The following is a 22,446-nucleotide window of genomic DNA, read 5'->3' as shown; positions in this document are numbered from 1 at the left end:
AGTTTATATGCAGTAGGAGCTTGCATTACTGCTACTGTTACTGACTGGTTGGTGAGATGATGATGAAGTAACAGCCAGAGCTTGTTTAAAAGGTTTATAACTGGAGTGAGTTTAAAAGCTTAAAAAATGTCCTCGCTACTGAAACATTTAATATAGTTCTGTCTTGAAAAAAAGCAGTAAATGTTTCAGTATGAAAATTATGAAACATTTATAAACTAAAATTTTGCTCATTTGCTCCGTGTGAGCCCTTTAATTTTGGACTCACGCGGGAGCGCCCTCTGGTGGTCAGACTAACCTGAAGAGATTCACAAATGGGTATTTAACAATATTAGATATTCTTTCACAAGATCAAAAAGGACATAAGCCCTTCATATAAGCTTTATACCTTTAATATCTTATTTTATCTTAAATATGTTACAGACACCCCCTTAATGTAAACCTGAGCCTAAATAAAAAGAAACTTATGATATGATGTTTACATGTTGAGACAAAGTGTCACAATGTATATTTTCTTTAATCAGGACAAAACAAAAATACATAAAGCTAGATCAAACTAATCAGTAATGAAGTTTGGTGAATTATTATTAGTATTTACAATATTCTTAAGTATTACAATTTAGTAATGTTCAAAGTAGTGGCAGTTAATAATTGGTTGAGACATTAATTAAGCATTTAACAATATTTACTACTGTTGTAAGTACTGTTATTTGTGACCTTTATTTTAAAGTGTTACAGACGTTTGATTGTTTGGGGAGATGAAAACACACCAGACTGTTCCATCTTTAGATGAGCAGCAGGCTCTAGTTATAATGACTTCTTATACCATCAAACGCACCCACATGATAGTCTATCACCTGGATCACCTGCTCTGTCCTGAGGGGCCTCTGCTGTGGGCCTGTTGGATTGGTGGTGCTATGGTGAGAGGAGAAGCACACACCACGGCTTTAAAAATAGTACAGGCAGCGGCGGGTAGGTTTACACTAATGGAAATGACTTACTGTGAACTGAGCATTACATGAGCAAGGAGTGTTTGGGGAAATACACAAGAGTGCTGTGCTTAAACTTTTGGTCAGGGTAAGGTTTTAGGGTTGATATATGGTTTAGGTAAGGGTTAGGTTTAGGAGTAAGTCCTATAGAGAAACATTTATATTTAAGTTAGAGTTAAAAAGACATGCGTTTGAATGTAAGTAAACAATAGGTGAGCATCTTTGAGGCATCTATAATAGACCATCTAAATAAAGTGAAGCAAAAGTTGCAGAAATGAAGATTCCATAACAGACCCAGAGAGGTGAGATCTTAAATATTCATAAAAGTCGAAAGTCTGTTCTGAAGATAAGTTTAGTAATATTTATTGAGAATTGCCCTGCAAATACTTCTATCTCCTATAGTTTGAATTTAGAGTTGCCACATGTATTTTATCTTTACATCAAGTTTACCTCGCCCTGCCAAATTTGCATCCTTTTAAATCATTTAAATCAATCACTGGTGACACTGGAGTTAATCATGTACTAGCTAAACTACTGCTAATACCTGCATGCACAAAAATAGTACCAAAAACAACTGATGTTATTGGTTGTTTATAAAACATTTAATATAGTTTAACTGCTTGTTTATTTGGTTCTATCACATCTGTTGGCTACAGTGCTTTTGTTTGTCTTACTCTAAAAAATGGTCCTTGTCCTGTTTTTATTGTTTTTGTTGTTTTTTTGTTCTTGAATGTATTATGAAATTAATATTTTAATGTGTTTTAAGCACACTTATCCAGAAGGTGTTTTTCACTGTAAGTTTAATCTAATTAAAAATTATAAAAATGACAAGCTTTAATTCAGGACATTTTAATGAGGAGAAATTACTTTCAATTTGGACAGCAGTTTCTTTAACAGTCATTTTCCACAAAAGCTTCATTCTGCAGACTGATCAAAACATTCATCCACCACGCTGGCCATGCGTCTTATCTAAATCTTTTTTCTTTTCTTTTTTTTTCTTTTTTACAATTTTCTAGGCATATATTAATTATCTAATAACAGTGTTAGTTAATCTCTACAGAAATAAAAAAAAAGATCAGTTTAACATTCTTCTAGAAATAAGATTGCATTTCATCTATAAATATTGCTCAGTACATAGCATTAAAGTCACTGAAGGAGTGAAAAGGAGTATTCACAAGTGGAATACAAAAAAAAAAAAACACCTGAAACAAAAAATCATTCATTTCCTTTTCTTAGATCAGGAGTTGATTTTGCTGCAGCCATACATAAATATGGAGGGAAAGGTCTTTACAGATGAGGGATTGGTGAGGTCAGGTTAGGTCATCATATCCCACAGACAACAGCAGCACAGCGCCGTCCAGCAGGCAGTCAGACATGCCTGCTCTCCAGAATCATCTCGCCGCCCCTGTTCCACCACGTACACTGGAGAAACAAAGCTCACTCATAAGTATCTGAAAATAATTACGTTGATTATTTCAGGAGCTGTCCCAGCCCTACTCACTGTTATGCAAAAACAACTTCAAAATTGGAATTTTTCATACATTAGTTTATTATGGAATTTAAACAAAATAAAACAGTTAATTCCCAGGTTCACAAAGTGTTGACAATTTTAAAACTGAGAAAACATTTTTTGTCTGTCAACAACAATACAATATGTAACAATATAATAATGAGAATATAATTTGTCCTCAATAGACTGAAGTCAATAAGCATTTGAAATCAATGGTTGTGTTGCAAACCAATTCACTTTTACATTTTACTTCCTAACCTAAATAATTTTCATGTTTCTAATGGTGGTGCAACCTTTTAACACACTCATGTCCCATACTACAATAATAAGTATTATCTTTCCTACAACAGATAGTTTGCTGTTTCTTCATACATAAAGGAATCATCTGTAAAGAAACCACGTAAAGATCACCATGTGAATAAGATTACACTTGCCAAGCTGCTTACGCAGTTTGTAATGTTTTTTAATCAGCCACAAGTAAGATCTGTAGCACTGCAGGCCTCTAGTGTGTAATCTGATCTGAGCCTCATTTGGAGCTTGTGTTTCTACACTACTGCTGACCAGTACTGACAGAGAGAAAATGAAGGACACATTATTTTAACTTTCAGTTAAACAACAATGGGCTGCTGACTCCAATATCATACAGCATGAGTTCCTGTTTGTGGTCAGTGTGTAAATTAGCTTCACAGTAAAGGATCTATGTGTCACATAAAACAAAAATGACTGCCACAGTCTAACAGTTGCCATCATGGCCCAGAGATCCTGAGTGCACAGTTTTGTGTACAGCACTGAGGTACTTCAAAGGTAAATAGCTGATTGTTGAATGAAAATCAGCCAAGCAGTGAATGCATACTTAATGCCCATAATTAATTCCTGAATTCAGAAACTTGTGATTGTTGCTAGCACAAATGTGTGAGTGATTAGATCAGGAAATATTATAATGGCACACTTTTCTACATACAGGTCCATACTAGGGGTGTAAGACATTATTATTGATATTGTCTTGCATTGTATCGCATTGCAATGTTTTGCCATGCTCACATAGATGAAATGTGGGCAAGGTGGGTTACATAATCACAGACCACCTTAATCTGTTATGGGTCCCACCAGGGCTGTAGTGTACAACTCAGATGGGGCCCATGTTTAATCCCTCCTATAGTCCCATCACTGACCCTAATGGCACCCATCACTGACATCCATATGTGGGACCAACATGGAACATGTGGACAATTTTTTTTTCCAGCTGGGCTACCCAAACAGGCCCCACATGGCAATGTTATCTTGGTAATTATTTAGACAGCGGCCAGTTTTGTGTCTGTGCCTCTATGTCTTTACCTCATTGGATCTGAATATAGCAAAGGATAAGTGACAGAAGTATGACAGCTATAATATTAAGGTTTAAAGAAAAAAATATATAAGCAATTGGATAATACACTAATAAGCAGCTTAATAGCCTAATAGTTTGTTTACTTTTATTCCACATTATTTAATGGCAAAGTTGGATAAAAAAAAGTGAAGAGATCATTCAAAGGGAGCTCTTTATGGGAGTTCTGATCAGTGACACAGCTGTGTTATCTGTTTATAACACAATGAATGTGACACTCACAAATTAGTTTTGAGTCACTTCAATATATAAAATTAATATTCCACATACCCACATGCATGATATGACTCAGTATGAACAACAGCTCGATTACAAACAAAAAGCCAGTGAGAAGAAGAAAAAACGAATAAAAGCAGTGAGGGAGGGTTTCAGTGGTGGTAGGGGTGTAATGGTACATATATTCTTTACAAACAAATGGTACACGGGTCATTACACAAGATATGTTTTTTTTTTTCTTTTGGAGCAACTGTGACCTTTTATAAATTGTAAGACAGCATATGGCAATATTTGCATTCTATTGTTATAATGACGCTACTAACATTGAGACTATGCAAAATGCCATGCTATCCCTACCTACTGTCAAAGCGGATTCACCTTTGTTTTAATATAGCCTATATTAAATAAACTCCTCTTATTGTGCAACTTGTTTTGCATTTAAATATGTATTTAAAAAACAATAAACATATGAGCTACTGTTCAGACTAGATATATTCACAGTGTACATTTCACTGCCTAATGTACTTGTAGTACAGGCTGTATTACTACACAGGGGGAATATATAATAGTATATAGTATATTACTTTATAAAAATGAGCAAAAACCTGTGAACAGCTTACCTGTGTTTTTAGGTGGCTCCCCATACCCTGGTCCATACGGTTGGGGGGGTACCTGATATCCCTGATAACCCGGCTGGACTGGGTATGGTCCAGGAGGTCCTGGAGGGTAGTTGGGGTAAGGCTGTTGATCTGTGGGAACAGGGTAGGCTGGTGCGGGGTAGCCCTGAGGTGGGTAACCCTGTGGAGGGTAACCGGGAGCATTTGGTGGCGGGTACCCTGGGGCCGCAGGGCCAGGGCCGGTGTATGGGGGAGGATGATCGTAATTCATTTATACACAAGAAGAGGCCACCTGAAGACATAAGAAACACACCCTGTTTTAGCATAGGCTTTCAGTACATACACTGTGACCTAACACCCTATACATGTTGTGCATTTTGAGAAGGCGTAGGGTGTCTCACTTCTCATTTTAGTTAAAGATGAGCTCACGCCCCTTTAGGAGTTTTCACCATGGCCTTTGTTAAACTACAGCAGTCTCTTATCAATGTCTGATTGGGTTTGTTTACAGCTGCCTCACAAGCACCAGGAGATTTTCAGATAAGCATTGAAATGGATTGTTTGTTATTCTAACTTGTCAATATGGCTGTAGCCCAGGGAGGCTATAGACTCAACCTCGGAACTAGTGGAAAAAAGATAGATAGACTGACTCATAACTACTTCATAAATGTATACATTTCTTTTAGGCATGTACTAACTATTTGGGTAAAGTTATGGATAAAACAGCTTTAGTAAGCTACAATTATGATTAGCATACCTCTACTGATGTAAATGTATCATTACTGTATGATTAAAATAACACTACTGATGTAAATGTATGATTAGAATAGCTCTAATGGGGTAAATGAATGATTATAATAGCTCTAGTTGTGATATATTTATTAGAATACCACTACTGTGGTATTGTGTGGTAAATGGTTTATCTGCTTGAATATTAAAAATGGATGAGGTAAAGGCAAAAGCCACATTCCATCCCTAAGCCCAACACAAGTACGCTTTATATACTTGTGTTGTCTTGTCTCATCCACACTCAATACAGGAGGCCCCACATGCATATGCCGCAAGTAAGTGCAATGTTTTACAACTGTCATGTGACACGGTACTAGTTCCTGTCCATGACCTTTGGCGTGTGAGTGTATGTGTGAATATTGTTGATGTCATTAAAATTCAGAGTTGCAAGAGGGGTAACTCCATTAGTGCTCCATTTTGAATAAGTCCTAAATCAAAAAATCTATGTAAGTAAGATAAGTAGGTGTTTTAGTCATCGAGGATATCATTGATACTTTCTTACACTCAGTAGTCAGCCTCACTCACACAAGTGCTAGCTGATAAACCACATGCTGCAAATGAGTGAGCAAAAGCAAGAGAATAGCCAAGTACACGTGAGTCACTACAAGCAAACATATGATTTAAATCAGCTTTTAGATAATGTGTCAATAAAAGTGTGCAGTCATTACCTGTGACCTTATATAGCCTTCTCTATCCCACACCTACTGTAAATGTCATTTGAATATCCATTACCATAAAACAGAACATTATAACATATCTACTTTTAGTACCTTTTCGATTAGTAATATTATAAAGACAGTACTCGTGTTGAAAATCTGAAAAACAGTTTAACAAATTTTTGCCCATATAAAATAGCTCATTGTGGCTGCTTATTGACAGTCAGTCAGCTATTAATGATTAGCGGATGTGCTTGTGTAGGTTTTGTGGTCACAGCAGCCAGAGCAACCTGTGCTCAAATCTGTGAAAACACAAGCCTGGCTATTTATTTGGTGCTCTAGTATTTTGAATTTCAAATGAGGTTCAGGCAGGTGTGAACTACGTAGTATATCATCACAAAACACATTTGTTTTAGAGCATTCAAAACATAAACACCCAAAATACAGTGATGATGATGATTGCGAGTTAACAAGGTCATATTACACCAGTTTACACCAGTTTCTTTTAGGATCGATTACAACATTTTTACTGCTAGTTTGAGCTCAGATTGTACTGGCCTTTTCCATATTCCACATTTGAAACTAGAGAGAATGAACAATATGTATTAAATGACAACAAGTAAGCAATATGGCTACTGCAGTCAGAATTCAAAACACCGGATAGAGTTGCCCCACCTGCCCCGCACTACCCAGGTTGTCAGGTTAAATTCAGGAATGTATAATCATATTTATAATTAAATGAAATCAATATACAGTCAAAATTTCAGTTTCTGGTGTATATGTCTGTCACGCAGGTTACTGCTGACATAATAAACCACTGTGGACCATGTATTCCTCCGTTGTGACTTAAGCTGGGGTCACACTAAACATCTTTTATCCTGATTTTCCAGTTGTGGGGATTCTGTGCTAGTTGGCTCTAGTCTGCAGAATTTGGTACAGTAGGAGCTGACAGCTGGAGTGAAAGTCGTGTAGTGTAAAATGGGCAAAACTAAACTGTTGATCAATACTAAAGTAAACGTTAGCACTATAGCAGCAGCTGGAGTTGCTACTGATGCACCATTTGTAGCTGCCAATGCTGAATTGACACGCAGAATATTTCCTTAATATCTAAAGAAACCTCCACATTTTATGTTTTGAAGCTGAAAATATAATACATATTTATTCTGGAGAAGAAGATTTCTGTTTAATGCTTTGAGAAGAAAATCTTTTCTTTAGCATTTAACTACTGTTCATGTTTGTTTATGTTTCCTTGTTTTTACTATATTACTAGCCTTCTATGCTTTTATTTTGCACACTTTTCTATCCTTTTCCTTATTGCTTTTCACATTTTTATGTTGTCATATTCTTTTATTACTACTTTTATTTGTATTATAAAGCACCTTGATTTACACTTGAAGTGAAAAAAATGATAAACAACGCCTATTATTGTTAATATTTATTATAAAACAAGATTATTGTAGAAAATACCAATGGTTTCCTGCCTAACCACCACAGACCCAATGTCTCATGATTAAACCCATGCCTCTCCACATGGTAAACTCAATCAGAGTAAGTGTAAAATCCCCATGAACGAGAACACTGTGCGTCACCGATCCATAAGTATGGACATGATGTCAGTAATGACCATTGACATACAATGACTCGGCATGTGGTAGCCTACACCAGTTCCTTTTCTCTGAAGGCTTTGTCTAAGGCAATATGTAGTCTAGATAAAACCATGGTGAGTAGCTCTCATTAGTGGTGGTGAATTATTAACCTAATGGACAGTACAGGCAGTGGTGATAAAAGAGCAGCTGATACAGGCTAAAGGCTGCATTAACACTTAATTACACAAAAATACACACAACATTTGTTTCTCAGTTTTGTAAAGTTTAATGTTAGTGTGTTTTTTTAATCTATCATTTACTTTTGATTTTAGCTTTAACTAAACAGCTGCCCCTCCCACGGTATATATGTAAAACTAAATATATGAAGAAAAAAAAGGATCGTACGGAAAGACATTTTCGCCTAAAATGATATCAGTAGTACAAGTTGTACTAATAAAAAAAACTCAAATTACAGATCTCTTTAATGTAGATTTTACTAGATATCAGCTCTGAATGTTTACTAGCAATAAAATTAAAAGCAATTTAGTCTATACGTATTATTAGGAAGACGTGTTTTTAAGGTAATTCAGACCAATCAATGTTTACCTCTGATTTACGTGGATTGTCATTCTATCTATGATTTACCAAGGAAAAAAAATCCAGTTACAGATATCCATACACAATACACTTTTTATTATAGTATAAATCGTAATTCCAGATACCACAACTGTAATTTAGTTTTGACTAGTACAAATGTGGTAGGAAATGTGCAGTTTTACATCTTAAAAATTTTATTTTCTGTGTCTGCAATTCAGGTTTTAATAATAATAAGAATTTTATTAAAATCTATGAATTACATTTTTTGTAGTAAACATTACAGCTCTCTGCAATGCAGATTTAGTAGTATTGCTCAGTCTAATTTCCGATATCAGCTATGAAATGTTTACTAGCAATAAAATCAAAGCTTTGTTACATGACAAAATTGACAGTTTTACTGGTATAAATTGTAATCGCTGTTATCTCAATTTTAGTTCATTCTAAATCTAGACTCCACAAAAGCCAAAATTAATTCTAACTAGTACAAATGATAATTTAAAAATATTTCTAGTGCATTTCTGACTAGTAGAAATGTTTATTTAGAATGTATGCAGGTTTAGAACTCTATCATCGAATGTTTGACTAGTTATTATAATAACATTATAGGTATATAAGTCGTGTGTATATATATATATATATATATATATATATATATATATATATATATAGTTGTATATGTATATAACTACATATAACTGTGTTTTTCTTGCATTTAAATTAATGGTAACATGTGACTAGTCAGAATCACATTAAGGATATATTGTTTTAAATCTATTTAATTTAGTCATCATCTATTTTTTACTGCAAGTAAACATTTTGTATCCGATATTTGAAATTAGACTTTATACTACTGAAAAACGCATTACATGGTTTTTAAATTTGGTTTTTGAATTTGTTTTTTTTTACTAGTAGCTAAATATTGGGTTTGGAATTGGAATTGTAGGTTACAGATGGTGTCATTTTAGACTAAAACAGCTTGCCAATGGGCAGGCATTTGAAATGTGGATAAATAGTGTAAAACACTCTTTAGAAAAGGATTTAAACTTTTTTAGGCTGCCATAAGACAGCCATAGGGACTCTTTAACTTCTCAGCACTTGTATATAGCTATTGTTCCTGCTTTTCTCAACACTGAGGCAGATGAACTGCATTTGTGAGTGAATGCAGCAGTGTTCAGGGCTGAAAATGAGGCGAATGGGGTGATTTTGTGCTCAATTCTCAACAACAAGCAGGTGATTGTTGAGCAGACAGATAGATAGGGTTAGTAAAGCTAGATGTCAGGAGGACAGGGAACCGGGCCTCGCAAATAATACAGTTAACTACACGACGGGAAACCACCAAACAGGACATGGGGAAAGTACAGGCTAAACATTAACTTTAGGGTTTAGAGCAGAAAGGGAAAGTGTGTAGACGCAGTTAGCCTGGTTAAAGAGGTGCGCTGTTCGTTGCTCTGTGGGAACCGGGCGGATTTAAGACCATGGGGAGGAGGAGGAGGCCCGGTCCAGGCTCTGGTCGGTCAGTGATAGTGTGGGAGAGGGCCGGGAGGGATGGAAACGGCACCAAACACACCAAACACACAGCGACCCTCAGAAAAGTGCACAGACTGCGCAGTTACACGAGACCCAGGTAGAGGAGAGGGGTTAACTGAAGCCCCCAGTAAAAAGAAAAGGCGAGGTTTAAAATAGTTTTTACCTGTAGTTTAACGTCTGGTACTGCTGATAAAGTGCGTCAGTCGAGCTCTGGTCCGTTCCGTTTGTTTATTCCCGTTATGGTGGTGTTCTTACACTGTTACTGCAGGAGTCCGGCCGGGTCCGTCCTCCCCGTTTCACCAGCACACTGGAGTAAACAGCACTGGCCGCTTGGGGCGCGATACCACAGGACCTAGAGCGAGCAGACGAGCAGCTAGCCCGACCAATAGGAAGCGACGACGTAACGCAGGCCCCGCCCACTCACCCAGTGACTCGGCACTCCCAAGTGAGGCCAGAGCGGTGGGAGGCAAGGAAGGGGGGGTTTCTCACCCCCCTGTTTCTCTCACACTCTCCGTTTCTCTCTCTCACACACACACACACACACACACACACTCTCTCTCTTTCTATCTAACTCTCACACACACTCTCTCTTTCTATCTCACTCTCACACACTTTCTCTCCCTCTCTCACACACACAATCTCTTTATTTCTCTTACACACACACACACTCTCTCTCTCTGCTTGCTTTATGTTGGATGATATACTGTACCAGTAAAAATTGCATCAAACAACATTGCTGTAAATTATACTATACTGTTTTTAATACTGTAATTTATACTTTACCAGTATGCAATTTATACTGTATCAGTAAAAACTGCATACATACATCAAACAACATTGCCAACTCTTAGGAGTTTTTTTATATATACAGAATATTATAGCATTATAATGTAATGGCACCCTTTTTGGCAATTAGTGCTGATATTTTTAAATAACATATAAGTCATAAGCTTTAACTAACATCCCATTTGTCACAGTCTGCTCTGTTTGTACAAAGGTGCATACGTGACCAGCTACAATATTGAGGATGTTCGTTCTTATGTAAATGAACATGAACTGAAAAAAAACATTCATTTAGATTTTTGTTTATAATATAATTATAAATGACTAAATAAACAAAAAGGCTTGGCTTTTGTGAGAACCACACAAAATGTCCTCACAAGGTAAGGTCTTAACCAAACACAACACACACACACAGTCAATTCCACATGACCAGTGGCGTGGAAAGTATGTGGGTATGAGAAAGGTTAGGAGCAAGTTAGCCACTAAACCCCTCCTACCACATTTAAAAAGCTTAACTGATAAAATACTAAACACTTTCCAACAGTCACTCCAAGTTACATAAGTAATAACATAAGAAACAGTAACGGCTGCCTTAAGCTTAATGTTTATTTCAGCAGGACATTTATTTACAACAGTGTGGTCCAAAAGGTCAGAACATATAGGTCCAAAAGTTCATCATATAACTCAAATAAACAGTCGACCTTGTCTTCACTGCGCGCTTGTGGGCAATAAAGAAAATAAAAGCTTCCAAAACAAAGACTCAAGTAAAGATTCTTCAACCTAAAGCAAGTATCCCAAGCATTCCCAGTGCATTCCATTTCTAATATGATCATCTGGATTTGCTAAAAAAGTGAAAAGCAGGGACAAGGAACATGATTCTAAAGCTAATATGTACCGTTTATTTGCTTGTGTACTTTTATAGGTTTAGACATGTACTGCATAATCACACTCACTTGTCTGTTTCTGTAGCAGTGAAAGCTAATCAGCTAAATAATGTAGGATTGGTTGTGAAGCGTTGCAGTGTTTTTCAAGAGCAAGTTCTTCAGGTGAAATGCTGATGTGAGTCTTAATCTTAAACAATCCCACAAACATTCAGCATCTCACAAACTTCAGGGTAGAATACTGCTAAAGAGCCATTTTCATACAGAGACAAAAGATTATCTTCATGTAAGTAAAGCATACGCTTTGAGCCAAGACTCCATAGTGCAATACGCGCAAACAAACAATAATAGTTGGTAAAATGCTGAGTGGTTAGCAATAATTCAGCGCACTATTCAAATAATATCAAATGTGAAACAAGAACAGGTCTGTTATAAGCTATAATCAGGAATGTATTTGTGCTGCTTCAGTGAAAGACGGTCTGTCTCCAGCGTTTGTCGTGGAGGAAGGGCCACAGACTGTCTCTTACAGCCGTCTTGAAGGGGGTGGCTTCAACACTTAAACCAAGCAGCTCTAGACGAGAGCACTCCAACTGTGCATTCTGTGGCCTCTGGGCTCCAGCACCAGCAGGCTGCTCGGTCAGCTACGGAAACACACACAAACACAAACAGATGACATAAAAACTAGTAAATCCAGTAAAAACATAAATATGAATCATTGTAATGGGAATTTGGTATCAGTAAGGTAAAAATGTAACCCAGCAAAATAGTCACCTATTATTTACTGTTTGTTTGCTGAAGTGCCAGTGTAATGGAAGCTGTAGAGTATTTCCAAAATACACTTTGTTTCCACAACAGTCTTAGACTTCGTCTAAGCCTGCACAAAAAATCACTGGTAATGTGACAGTGATACTGAAAAATCAAGATCTAGGAAGTTATCAGTTTACATATTTGAAAATACAGCATCACCGGTCAGACTGGTTATAGAAAATTCAAGAAAGTGGATGTATAATTTTTAAACACATTACTAGTTATATAAATTATTATCACACAAATCCAACTCATTAAGGCTGTATTGGCAAGAACCTGGTAATATGCTATGAATCACATTACAGGCGTTACAATTCATTATATCTTTTTTATGAAAATTGTCACACAAAAAACACTGATATGTAAAAATCTAGAAAAGATAGAAAATAAAAGAAAAGAACCACTACCTACAGGCAAACAAAAACAGAAAGTAAACTGGATTTACTGGAGCTGGATTATTCACTAATAGATGATATATGTGTATCATGACTGTAGGTTACTTTAATGAAACCCTGACTACTAAATTATAGCCCAGAATCTGTGGCCCGTAAAGTGTTCAATAAAATCAATATTGTGTTTTTGAGTAACAATACAGTCTTGCAAAACATAAGATTGCAATATTTAAGGCTATCAACATTTTCTTAGCACCTTACAAATCAATAGGCTTGATATGACCTGCCTACATAATGCCTAAATGCTCCGACAATGTCCTCATCTTATAATTTCTTATCAGAATAAAAATCACATGAACATCTGAAACACAGTGCACTATTTACTTGAACTATAAAAAAAAAAAGACTTACCGGTATAAGATGACTGCTGGGCAGGTTAAACGCATCTGCAATGGCACAGGCCATCTCATATTTAGTCATCTGCTCTTTACCCGAATAGTGAAATATCCCTCGCAAGGATGGGTCCTACAGTGAGACACAACCATATTGACAAAACATGATGATGAGACCAGGACAGAGCAGGGAAACTGACTTGTATACACTAATCAGTTTGCCGATTTGTCTTTCAGAGTTAAATTTCGTATGGGAAACTCATGTCTTCTTTTTTATTCCATTTTTGTGGCTGGTGAAAAGTAATCAACCAAGAGGACTTTGATTTGATCATTTTTTTTACAAGTATGTATAACCAACTAGAAAGATAAAAATAAAGACTATTTAACTATGCAGACCATTGGGTAGACAATATACAAACATTATCTATCAAATAGCTTACTTTTAATCTATAATTTGGGTAACAAGTGTTTCATACAGACCTAAGTCTTTCATACAGACTTAAAATTGATAGTTAAACAGAAATAATAAAAAAAGAATGACAAACCATTCAGAAGATACATATCTATGCATATCTATGTTAGAATGTATTTGTAATGAATGTTTAATTATACTCAAACTGTTTCTCCAGTAAGCTGAAACATACCAATATGCACATTTTGTACATACACATTTGTAAATGAAACCCTAATCACTGAATCATATCCAGCATTTCTGGAACTTTTTAATCACCCTTCATTTGCCTTTTACTTCCCAGTACAATGACGAGCTTTCCCTGGATGCTCCACATGAACACATCTCAGACTTTAGCTGATTTTGTAATGAGCTTCCTGATTGCTAAACTCCTGCAACTTGTTCATCACTGATTCAACGGTCCACAGCTCTTTCATGTCTAGGATCTAAGTGTTCATTCTTGTGAACTTGTGAATCACTTTAAAATAAAGGTGGTTCATTTTTGTAAGAAGCTGTAAGTGTGAAGTACCTTTAACTTGGCCCAGGAACAAAACTTTTAGGCCTTTTTATATTAGAATATAAAGTAATAATGTTGTAAAAGACTAATAATTAAAAATAGCAAATGTATATAATGATAAAAGACCACATATATTGTGGTTAGTTTAGTGTGAGTGTGATAGCTGTGGTATCCATTTCCTGCATTCATACTTTAGCATATAGTATAGTCCTACTGTTCACTTCTGCAGCTAGATGGCAGCCATCCTCTCCTTTTACACACAAAACATGCCAGGGCCTTTACATGCTGGAAGCAATGCAAGCAATCACATTTGCCAGGCAGCAAGTCCAGCCAGTAATCTGCTTGTTTTAGTGTTTCCAAAACAGCAGTCATATTTAGATCTACTGGTCATCTGTGGAGACACACCAGTTCATTGTTTTCACACACACTGAAGGTTGCCAATAACTCGCTTTATTTACACGCCTGACCATCACATGAAGATACTAAAGTCATGAGCACCAGGAACAAAGCAGCTGATTATGCTTTGAATTGGTATAAGATAAAAATTAATTCATGGGAAAATATTTTTCTGTAAATCTATTTGATTGATTTAATTTGACCACACAAAGTTATATCAGTGGGTATACACCACAGTTCAACAAGTCAACCAGAAACAGGTAAGTGTCATGACTGCATATAAAGGGAACATCCCTGAAAGAGTACAGTTTAAGAACAACGTATTTCAACATGTAAATGCAAGGAATGTAGTTAAAAGGAAAGGTTATGTAACACAGTGGTAAACAAGCCTCTGTCCCAACTTCTTTGGAACGTGTTGCAGCATCAAATTCAAAACAAATGAACATTTAAAAAATAGATATAGTTTATCTTATTGGACCCTAAATATTGTGTCTCTGTAGTGTATTCAATGGAATATAGGTTGAAAAAGATTTGCAAAACTTCATTGGAATTGGGCTCGTATTTTGTTGCAGTAATATATTCTTAAAATGAATACAATATTTAACAGTGATTTTATATCACCAAGCTTATTGCTATCGCAAAAATGCCCTGAAATATTGTGAAAATATTTAAGGGCCATATAGGGACTTCTAGTATACACAACCATAAACATTTATGCCAAATGTTTCCCCACTGCCTGCATAATAAACCCTATACTACCCTATACTTCACACAAGTGTCCAGCTTGTAAACCAATTATCAGTTGGCATGAGTGGTAGTAACAGGATACGACTGGCCCTACAAATGGTCAAACCATTATCCTTAGCTTTTAAAACAAAGGATTTTTTAGATATTCTGAAGCAAAGCTGCTTTCCCAGAACAGTCTGTTGTGTCTGAGCACCCAGTGGGTGGATAACTTTAGGGTGGCACAGAAATTTCAGCCCTCATTAGGTGAGCCACTGCTCGTCCTTCCCAGTGTTTTTAAACTGCAAACAACCACCATAAAAAGTGGGTAAATTACTTTAAAAATGATTCTACTAAAAGCAGCCTGAGCTAAATGTTTCAATACCAATTTCAGCATTAGAATCATCTAAAGCCTATTAAAAAAAACTATTAATTTATTTTGCAAAATAATTTAAAAAAATAACAATAATTTTGTAAAATGTTTGAATGGAAACCCAGCAACTGACTAGCACCAAAGCAAGAACTTTAAACCAGGAGCAGCTGTGTCTTCACCTGAAGAGCCCTCTCAGCCATGTTCCTGCAGACACGCGCCACATCACTTGTGTAGGTGGGAAAGCGCTGCTGGCAGTGGTCTATAGTGCAGCTCTCAGCCCCTTCCTGAACACGGTCCCACAACACTGTTACAGCACTCTCCTCCACCTTCTCCACCTCCCCGTACAAAATGGGCACACGAAGTATAGCAGCACCTAGGAGGGAAAAAAAAATGAAGGATTGGCCTAAGAGAAGGACAGAGTCATATCTTAACCGAGTTATTAAATTAAATAATTATTTTTTTAATTAGTTCATTCCGTTAAAATTGCCAGCAAAACGACACGACACATTTCAAGCTAAGCAAATCTGGAGGCAGGCTCTAAGACTACCCACCCACTCAGTTTAAAAACAGTGCTGGTATTTTCTGTGGCTGAAAAAAATAATGATTTATTTCTGTTTGGGTGGATAAGACACACGTTCAGCTGGACCCACAGCTTCTGCTGGCCTTAGTAGACACTGAATAATTCATAGTCATAACTGAATAATAATTATAAAGTAATTAATAAATATTATTTAGTTTTTACTCAGTAATTGCTAAGATTTTTATTTACAGAACTTCTATTAATTATTCTGTAATTACAAGTGTTACTACTAATAGTACTACTATATAATACATGCATGCTATATACACCCTAGTTTTAATGGGTGATTTCCAGAAAATATCTTACAATCATGTCACTGTTCCTCCAAGACCTAATCCAGATGTTTTCAACCTTCTGTAACACACAGCCTACATAACCCATCAAAAATGTTCTAAGGCCCACATGAAAATCGAAGCAACCATTAAAAAAATAATAATAAATCACAACAGCCAAATGCAGCCTACTTAATTTACTTCTAAAATAACCTCAGGGACATTTGTTGTAAAAGAGCCTGTTCTCTTACCATTTATCCATGATGGATGAAAGTTACAATAAGATGGAAACATTTTACTTAAACTCAAGACTTATGTAAACTAGTAACATGCTAGATTTGCTGATAATATGACTGTACTATGCCATAAAAATCAATAGGATTTGCCCATAATATAATGTTTCATCTAATGGTTTAAATAACTTACATAATATCTCATATCTTAAAGTTAAATAAATATGTTTGTTGCAATGTTTTTATTTTTAAAAGGATTTTAACTAAAAAAGAACAATATTTTTGGCGTACAGCCCAGCAGTACCGCTTCAGGCCACTGGGGGTCACAGCACACAAGATGAAAACTTCTTACTTCAACCCTACAAGTGTCTCTCAGTACAGTGGAAATGTAAACACAAGGATAAATGTTAATAAATTAAAAGTCATGTTATTCCCCTACCTGGACAGTGTCTGAGGATCTCTCTTTCTCCCTCAAGTTTGGACTTCCCGTACATGTTCAATGGGTTGGGTGCATCATTTTCTCCGTATGGGGGGTTACGTCCATCAAATACGTAATCCGTACTAATGTAGAGCAGGAAGATGCCAGCTGTGTATATGACCATTCACGGAGTAAACACCATTAATTACTCAGTGACAAATTTGCTTTATTTTCCCTTATTTCTTAGGGACTGCTTGGTCAATCATTGGACTAACCTGCTTCTTTTGCCAGAGTAGCACATGCATGTACGTTCAGGTTCAAAGCTGCCTCTGTGTGATGCTCCACCACGTCCGGCCTCCTCTCAGCAGCGCAGTGCACGATCACATGGGGCTACATGAGTGCACAACAGATAAAGATCAATGAGATAGCAACATTACATTACTGGAAAGATGATCGACCGCAGGCAGCATTGATGTCAGTGACAAATATTGTGGAGACTTAAGCTCCATTTGGACAGGATTCGTTTTGCCGGGGGAGATGGGGTAATATAATTATTACCAAGAGGTTGTCAGTGATTTTAATCCCGTCCGAGTCAAGTAAAGATTTAGGCACCTTTTACCTTCTGTGAAACAATCTAGAAAATAACTTTGTGAATCAACGTGTGGGTAAATAGTTAGTCATATACAGTAAAAAAGATTGTGTAGCCACTCCCATCTCAATCATTAACATCAAGATTTCTTATCTCATGAAGATTTACAGATGCCCTGTAATTCAAATACATTATTAATCATTTTCAAACGGGCATAAAATGTAAGCACCTGAAAGTCATGAATGACCGCTCGCACAGCATCTTCATCCAGCAGGTTGCACCTCAGGAAACGAGGCCGAGCCCGGTTGTAACCAGAACCGAGAGCATCCCAGTCATTGTTCTGAAACTCCTTGTAGACAGCACGTCCGAGAAGACCAGTCGCGCCAGTCACAAGCACACGCCTGTATGGGGTGTACACATCTTCCTGTGGAAGAACACATAACAAAGAATTAGATCTGTGAAACACCTTCTAACAATCATATGGCTATTCTAAAAACTTCTGTCAGGTGGCAGTGTTTCTCAGCTAGCAGTTTTTCTCGACTATGTCTATCTATGATTATGCACTGACATGCCAAAAGTCATGGGACCGCAGTGTGGCAAACTGGTCATGTGGGGAACGCCCACACTGGAATATATGGCCCGGTGGTGGGTGCCAAATTAATGGGACATTCCATTTCCAAAGTTGTGTGTCCCTAGGCCTGTGATGATGAGGACAACAGCATTTGGCTAGAATTGTCATTGTGAACAAACAGATATTTCAATGCAGGGGCCGCCACATGCTTCTTTAGCTTCCATGGAACATGGCAAAATCATGTGAGATGATATATTCTTTTCAATGACATTTGGTGTGTCATAATATATACCACTACACCTGTACATAACAATGGACTTTTTATTTGACTTCCAGATGATCGAAAAAACAACTGCTAGCATGGCAGTGCAGTGATTAGTACAAATGACTATTACAGATCAGTCTATTTTTGCTGGTCTAACAGAGAAGGGCTTAGTTTTGCAACCCATACAGTCTGCAGCCTATTAACACATTTAGTAATTTAAAAATGCTGCTGGTGTAGACAAAAGTATGCATAGTTGATGCATTGTTCGCCAGTTTAATGTGCAACTGACACCATTATTCATGAATTTAAGAACAAGCTTATGTTTCTCTTTATTTACAACTAAGAAGTAATTAGTTCAAGGCCATGAAGAGATTAGCAGATTACAATGGAGAATATTAAATAATAATAAACCACTACTTGTTGATCTTTTGAAATCTGAATTTCACAGCTCCCTGTTATCTACTCCATGAAGGTCAATGGGCTGTGATTTGAGCAGTACATGTGCTCCTATCGCTCCAAGCACTTAAAAGTCACGTGATAACCTTGTACACACCAGGAAACCCTCTCTCTTTTTAAACACTTAACATTTAATATTTACTGAAACATTACTGAGGATGGAGGTAATACAACTATACATTACATTTAAGTAATGTAATTTATATGTATTGTATTTTCTATTAAAGAAAAAGTAAGCACACACCCACATTTATTACTACTTTAAATGTCTAAAATTAGAATCAGGCTCAGCAAATAATCTGATAACTATAACAAACTTAGAATAGATTTGGAGGAGACTTTCTTATCTGAAACATCCACGGCTGGATGGACTGGAATTCTTAATTCTGGAGATGTTTCACTTAAGAACCAAATATGGTAAAAGAAAAAAAGATTGTAGATGCATAGGAGTTAGAGAAGGGTTTAAACTGATCTCAAAATAAGGAGAAATCAGCTGTTCTATTATTCTATGTTCCTTGTATACTTACAAGTGAAAAAATTCAAACAGACAGATCAGGTCACCCAACAAATTTTTACCATTGTATTAATCATAGTATTAAAATACAAAGGCAGTGTCCTAAAGGTGCTTCTGTTTCTGCTCCATTGTTCTAATTCTCCATTGTTCTACTTCTTGTTAAACCCCACCAGAATCATGATGAGATATAATCTCAGAAAAAAATGTAGTTGCAGTTTGCAAATAGTGTCCCTGCAAGATCCTCACTCTCTGCAAAATCTTATTCTGAGACAAAAAATCTGTGACTTGTCTTTACATGTGAGATGGTGTCTTTAGTCTATTAAAAGTCTTTTTTGCAGTGGTTCTCAAACTTTTTAGACCAAGTACCACCAATTACCAAACTACAACTTCCAAGTACCACCTACACGCCATTTTACAGGTCCTCAAATCTTTAGCCAATTGTTCTTCACCTGTTGTGTGGAGCTTGCCTGCTTTAAAATTATGTAAGTTAGTATGGCAAGTTGTTTATTGTTGGTTATTGTTTCTGATTAATACAGTATTTCAGAAGAATTTAGACAAAGGAAAACAACACGAGTGTCACTACAGTGTGTAATAAGTTCTTTATCTATTAACTCTAATGCAGAAACTGCTGTGAACCTTTGGTGACTGTTGGTTGATATGTGGTATCTCGTAGCATTCCACAAGGTTTTACTCTAGGACCGATGAAACTGCTGTTTATAATTATAAAACTGGAGTTTTGAGAGTGAACGCCTAATGTGTAGGCTTACCTACAAGTATTAATGGGTAAAGCACCAAACACAAACAATGTAATATTTGTAATAAAATTACTGGTGAAAACTTTAAAGATTAAAAATATTTTAATGCAAGCTGATTTTTTTTCTGAGGTCATCTAGTGTAATGTTACCACCTCGAGATGCTTCAAGTACCACCAGTGGTACCTGTACCACAGTTTGAGAACCACTGGTCTAGTGTATGGTTAGCATATATTGAAAAAAATAATCAGATTAGTCGACTACCCAAATTATCATTAGCTGCATCCAGTCAATTAGCTGCAACAACAGAGAGTAAACAGAGAGCAAACCTGACAGCTAAGCTCACTAACAGCAGACAGCAGAGAGCAGGAGCAGAAGCTCAGTGGCAAAAGAAGGCCTTACCTGCACCAGCTGCACATGTCCAGGGCTGAAGTGTATCTTTAGCTCTTTCTCTCTCTCACTCATCTCAGTGCGGCTCTCTCTCTACCATACCCAGACAACGGAGCAATGACGCCTTTAACAGCTAACACAGTATCTCAGAGCTAGGAGCTATTTCTTTAGGTCAGCTGGGTTAGTCTCGCCCACATGAATAATTCATAGGACATGACAGCCGCGCGCACACACCTGCGCCAGCAAAACTTTCACACGCGCATCATCAACACAACACACGCAGTCGTTTTAATAAAAACAGAATCCGGACAGGATTTGCACAGATGGCGCAGGCGCACATCTGCAGCCATTCTAGCACATCATCGCTGCACTCATGTACGCAGTACGTTTTGAGATAAGATGCCTTTATTGTCATTGCATAATGTACAAGGAAATTGAGCAGCAGCAATTAAACGACACTTTAAACACACATAGTCAGCAAGCAAGCATAACACTACTACTACTACTACTTCTAATAATAATAATAAAACATAAGAAGAATAACTTCCAAGCGACCAGTAATAACAAACTCAGTAGCTAACTACCTTAAACATTCAGCAATTAATAAATTATAATGTTTTTAAAGTCAATACACTTATTCATAAAGTGCTTAAACTACTAAATAAATATAAATGCTCTAAAATCCAGTACAGATGTTCATTTTTTTCTAGCTTAGCCCTTTTGTAAACGTTAGCTTCAGTTTTACTGCCAGTGTTCTGACAAATTGTGCTACCCATCGATACGTGCTACTTAAATGCACTGCGCCGGTATACATTTTTGGGGTTTTTATCATTATCCTACTCTTTATTGCCTTTTTTCCTTTTATCTGCAACAATATATCTACAATCTAAGCTTACTGTTGTTGTTTAGTTGCGGGATAAAAGTGGTAACGTTGCAGTTCAAATTAACATACATCTTTTTTTTAAGCTACGTTATCTCATACATTTATTTAGCTAAGCTTATATTTAGCTAAATATGCTCCACATGGCCCCGAGCATTTTTTTTTTAAGTCTAATTGTGCGTTTAGTCGATCGAAACAGCCTACACGCTGTTTTATTTCAGCAGCTTTTACCATAGGTACAGTGTGATATCATGTTTTGACAAGGTAGCACATCCCGACAGAACATCCGTTGCCCCAATGTTAGCTAACTTACTTAGCTAGTGTTTTTTTCCTGTAACTGTAACTGTGTAACTGTCTTTAATAAGATTTACAAATGAAAAAAAAAAGTTTACTTGGCTAGCTAGTCAACTAGCTAACTAGTTATCTTAAAAAGACAGCTACACAGTATAAGAGCTAAATCCCAGTTTACACTCCCAGCGTAGCTCCTTCTTAACCACCTACATAACGAAACCGATACAGAGAAAGAGACATGCAGCCTAAACAGAACATAGTTAAGCTCACTGTTCTTTCTTTAAAATACCAGGAATTTACCTCAAAATCACCATACTCAAATCCAGGCATGATGTTTAATGACTGTAGGTTCGTATGTACTGCATCAGTCCCTCCAGTGAAACCCTGCTAAACAGTTAACTGCTGTTGTCTTCCGCAATCCAGTCCTTTAATAATAAAAGTCCCTCTCCGTACTATTAACGCAGAACCGTGTTTCCTTTACCCTACTTTTTACATGATTTTAAGTCAAATTCATTTAAGATATGTACCTGAAACGTGTTACGAACATGAGTTTAATACACAGGGGTTTTTTTATACCCAAATTTGGATTATATCAGCAAGAGATAGCCTCTGTTTTATTTTCTTTCATTATTTATTAATTTATTTATTTCATAAT

At 36.6% G+C, this 22,446-nt stretch overlaps 2 protein-coding genes across 5 annotated transcripts; both read right to left on the bottom strand.

Annotated features, from left to right (window-relative positions):
- Window positions 1-1,819: 1,819 nt before the first annotated feature.
- On the bottom strand, window positions 1,820-10,205 carry zgc:165573 (cysteine-rich and transmembrane domain-containing protein 1). Its single transcript, XM_007244539.4, has 3 exons — window positions 10,029-10,205; window positions 4,717-5,005; window positions 1,820-2,408 (listed from the first exon to the last, which is right to left on the bottom strand). Exons 2-3 carry the CDS (start codon window positions 4,982-4,984, stop codon window positions 2,302-2,304), a joined length of 375 nt encoding a protein of 124 aa, XP_007244601.2. The 5' UTR covers window positions 4,985-5,005; window positions 10,029-10,205; the 3' UTR covers window positions 1,820-2,301.
- A 1,031-nt stretch (window positions 10,206-11,236) lies between these two features.
- On the bottom strand, window positions 11,237-22,199 carry mat2b (methionine adenosyltransferase II, beta). 4 transcript variants are annotated; one of them, XM_007244542.4, is made up of 7 exons: window positions 22,092-22,199; window positions 17,902-18,096; window positions 17,359-17,473; window positions 17,105-17,257; window positions 15,760-15,953; window positions 13,140-13,253; window positions 11,237-12,170 (listed from the first exon to the last, which is right to left on the bottom strand). In XM_007244542.4, exons 1-7 carry the CDS (start codon window positions 22,119-22,121, stop codon window positions 11,994-11,996), a joined length of 978 nt encoding a protein of 325 aa, XP_007244604.1. In that variant the 5' UTR covers window positions 22,122-22,199; the 3' UTR covers window positions 11,237-11,993. The 4 variants fall into 4 exon arrangements, with proteins under 4 accessions (XP_007244604.1, XP_007244605.1, XP_007244602.1 ...); XM_007244543.4 differs by having other exon boundaries at window positions 17,105-17,251; XM_007244540.4 differs by lacking the exon at window positions 22,092-22,199 and adding an exon at window positions 20,633-20,923.
- Between the last annotated feature and the right edge of the window lie 247 nt (window positions 22,200-22,446).

The sequence above is a fragment of the Astyanax mexicanus genome, chromosome 17 (genome assembly GCF_023375975.1).
Source record: "Astyanax mexicanus isolate ESR-SI-001 chromosome 17, AstMex3_surface, whole genome shotgun sequence".
NCBI lineage: Eukaryota > Metazoa > Chordata > Actinopteri > Characiformes > Acestrorhamphidae > Astyanax > Astyanax mexicanus.
The sequence above is the reverse complement of the archived record's forward strand: the minus strand, read 5'-3'. Positions and strand labels throughout refer to the sequence as shown.

Coding starts and splice junctions, on each gene's coding strand:
- zgc:165573 (XM_007244539.4), bottom strand. CDS start 4,984: ATGAATTACGATCATCCTCCCCCATACACCGGCCCTGGCCCTGCGGCC. Junction 2,409..4,716: donor GGAGCCACCTAAAAACACAG/GTAAGCTGTTCA, acceptor TTGTTTCTCCAG/TGTACGTGGTGGAACAGGGG.
- mat2b (XM_007244540.4), bottom strand. CDS start 20,695: ATGAGTGAGAGAGAGAAAGAGCTAAAGATACACTTCAGCCCTGGACAT. Junction 18,097..20,632: donor GACATGTGCAGCTGGTGCAG/GTAAGGCCTTCT, acceptor GTTCTTCCACAG/GAAGATGTGTACACCCCATA. Junction 15,954..17,104: donor GATCCTCAGACACTGTCCAG/GTAGGGGAATAA, acceptor TTTCCCTCCTAG/GTGCTGCTATACTTCGTGTG.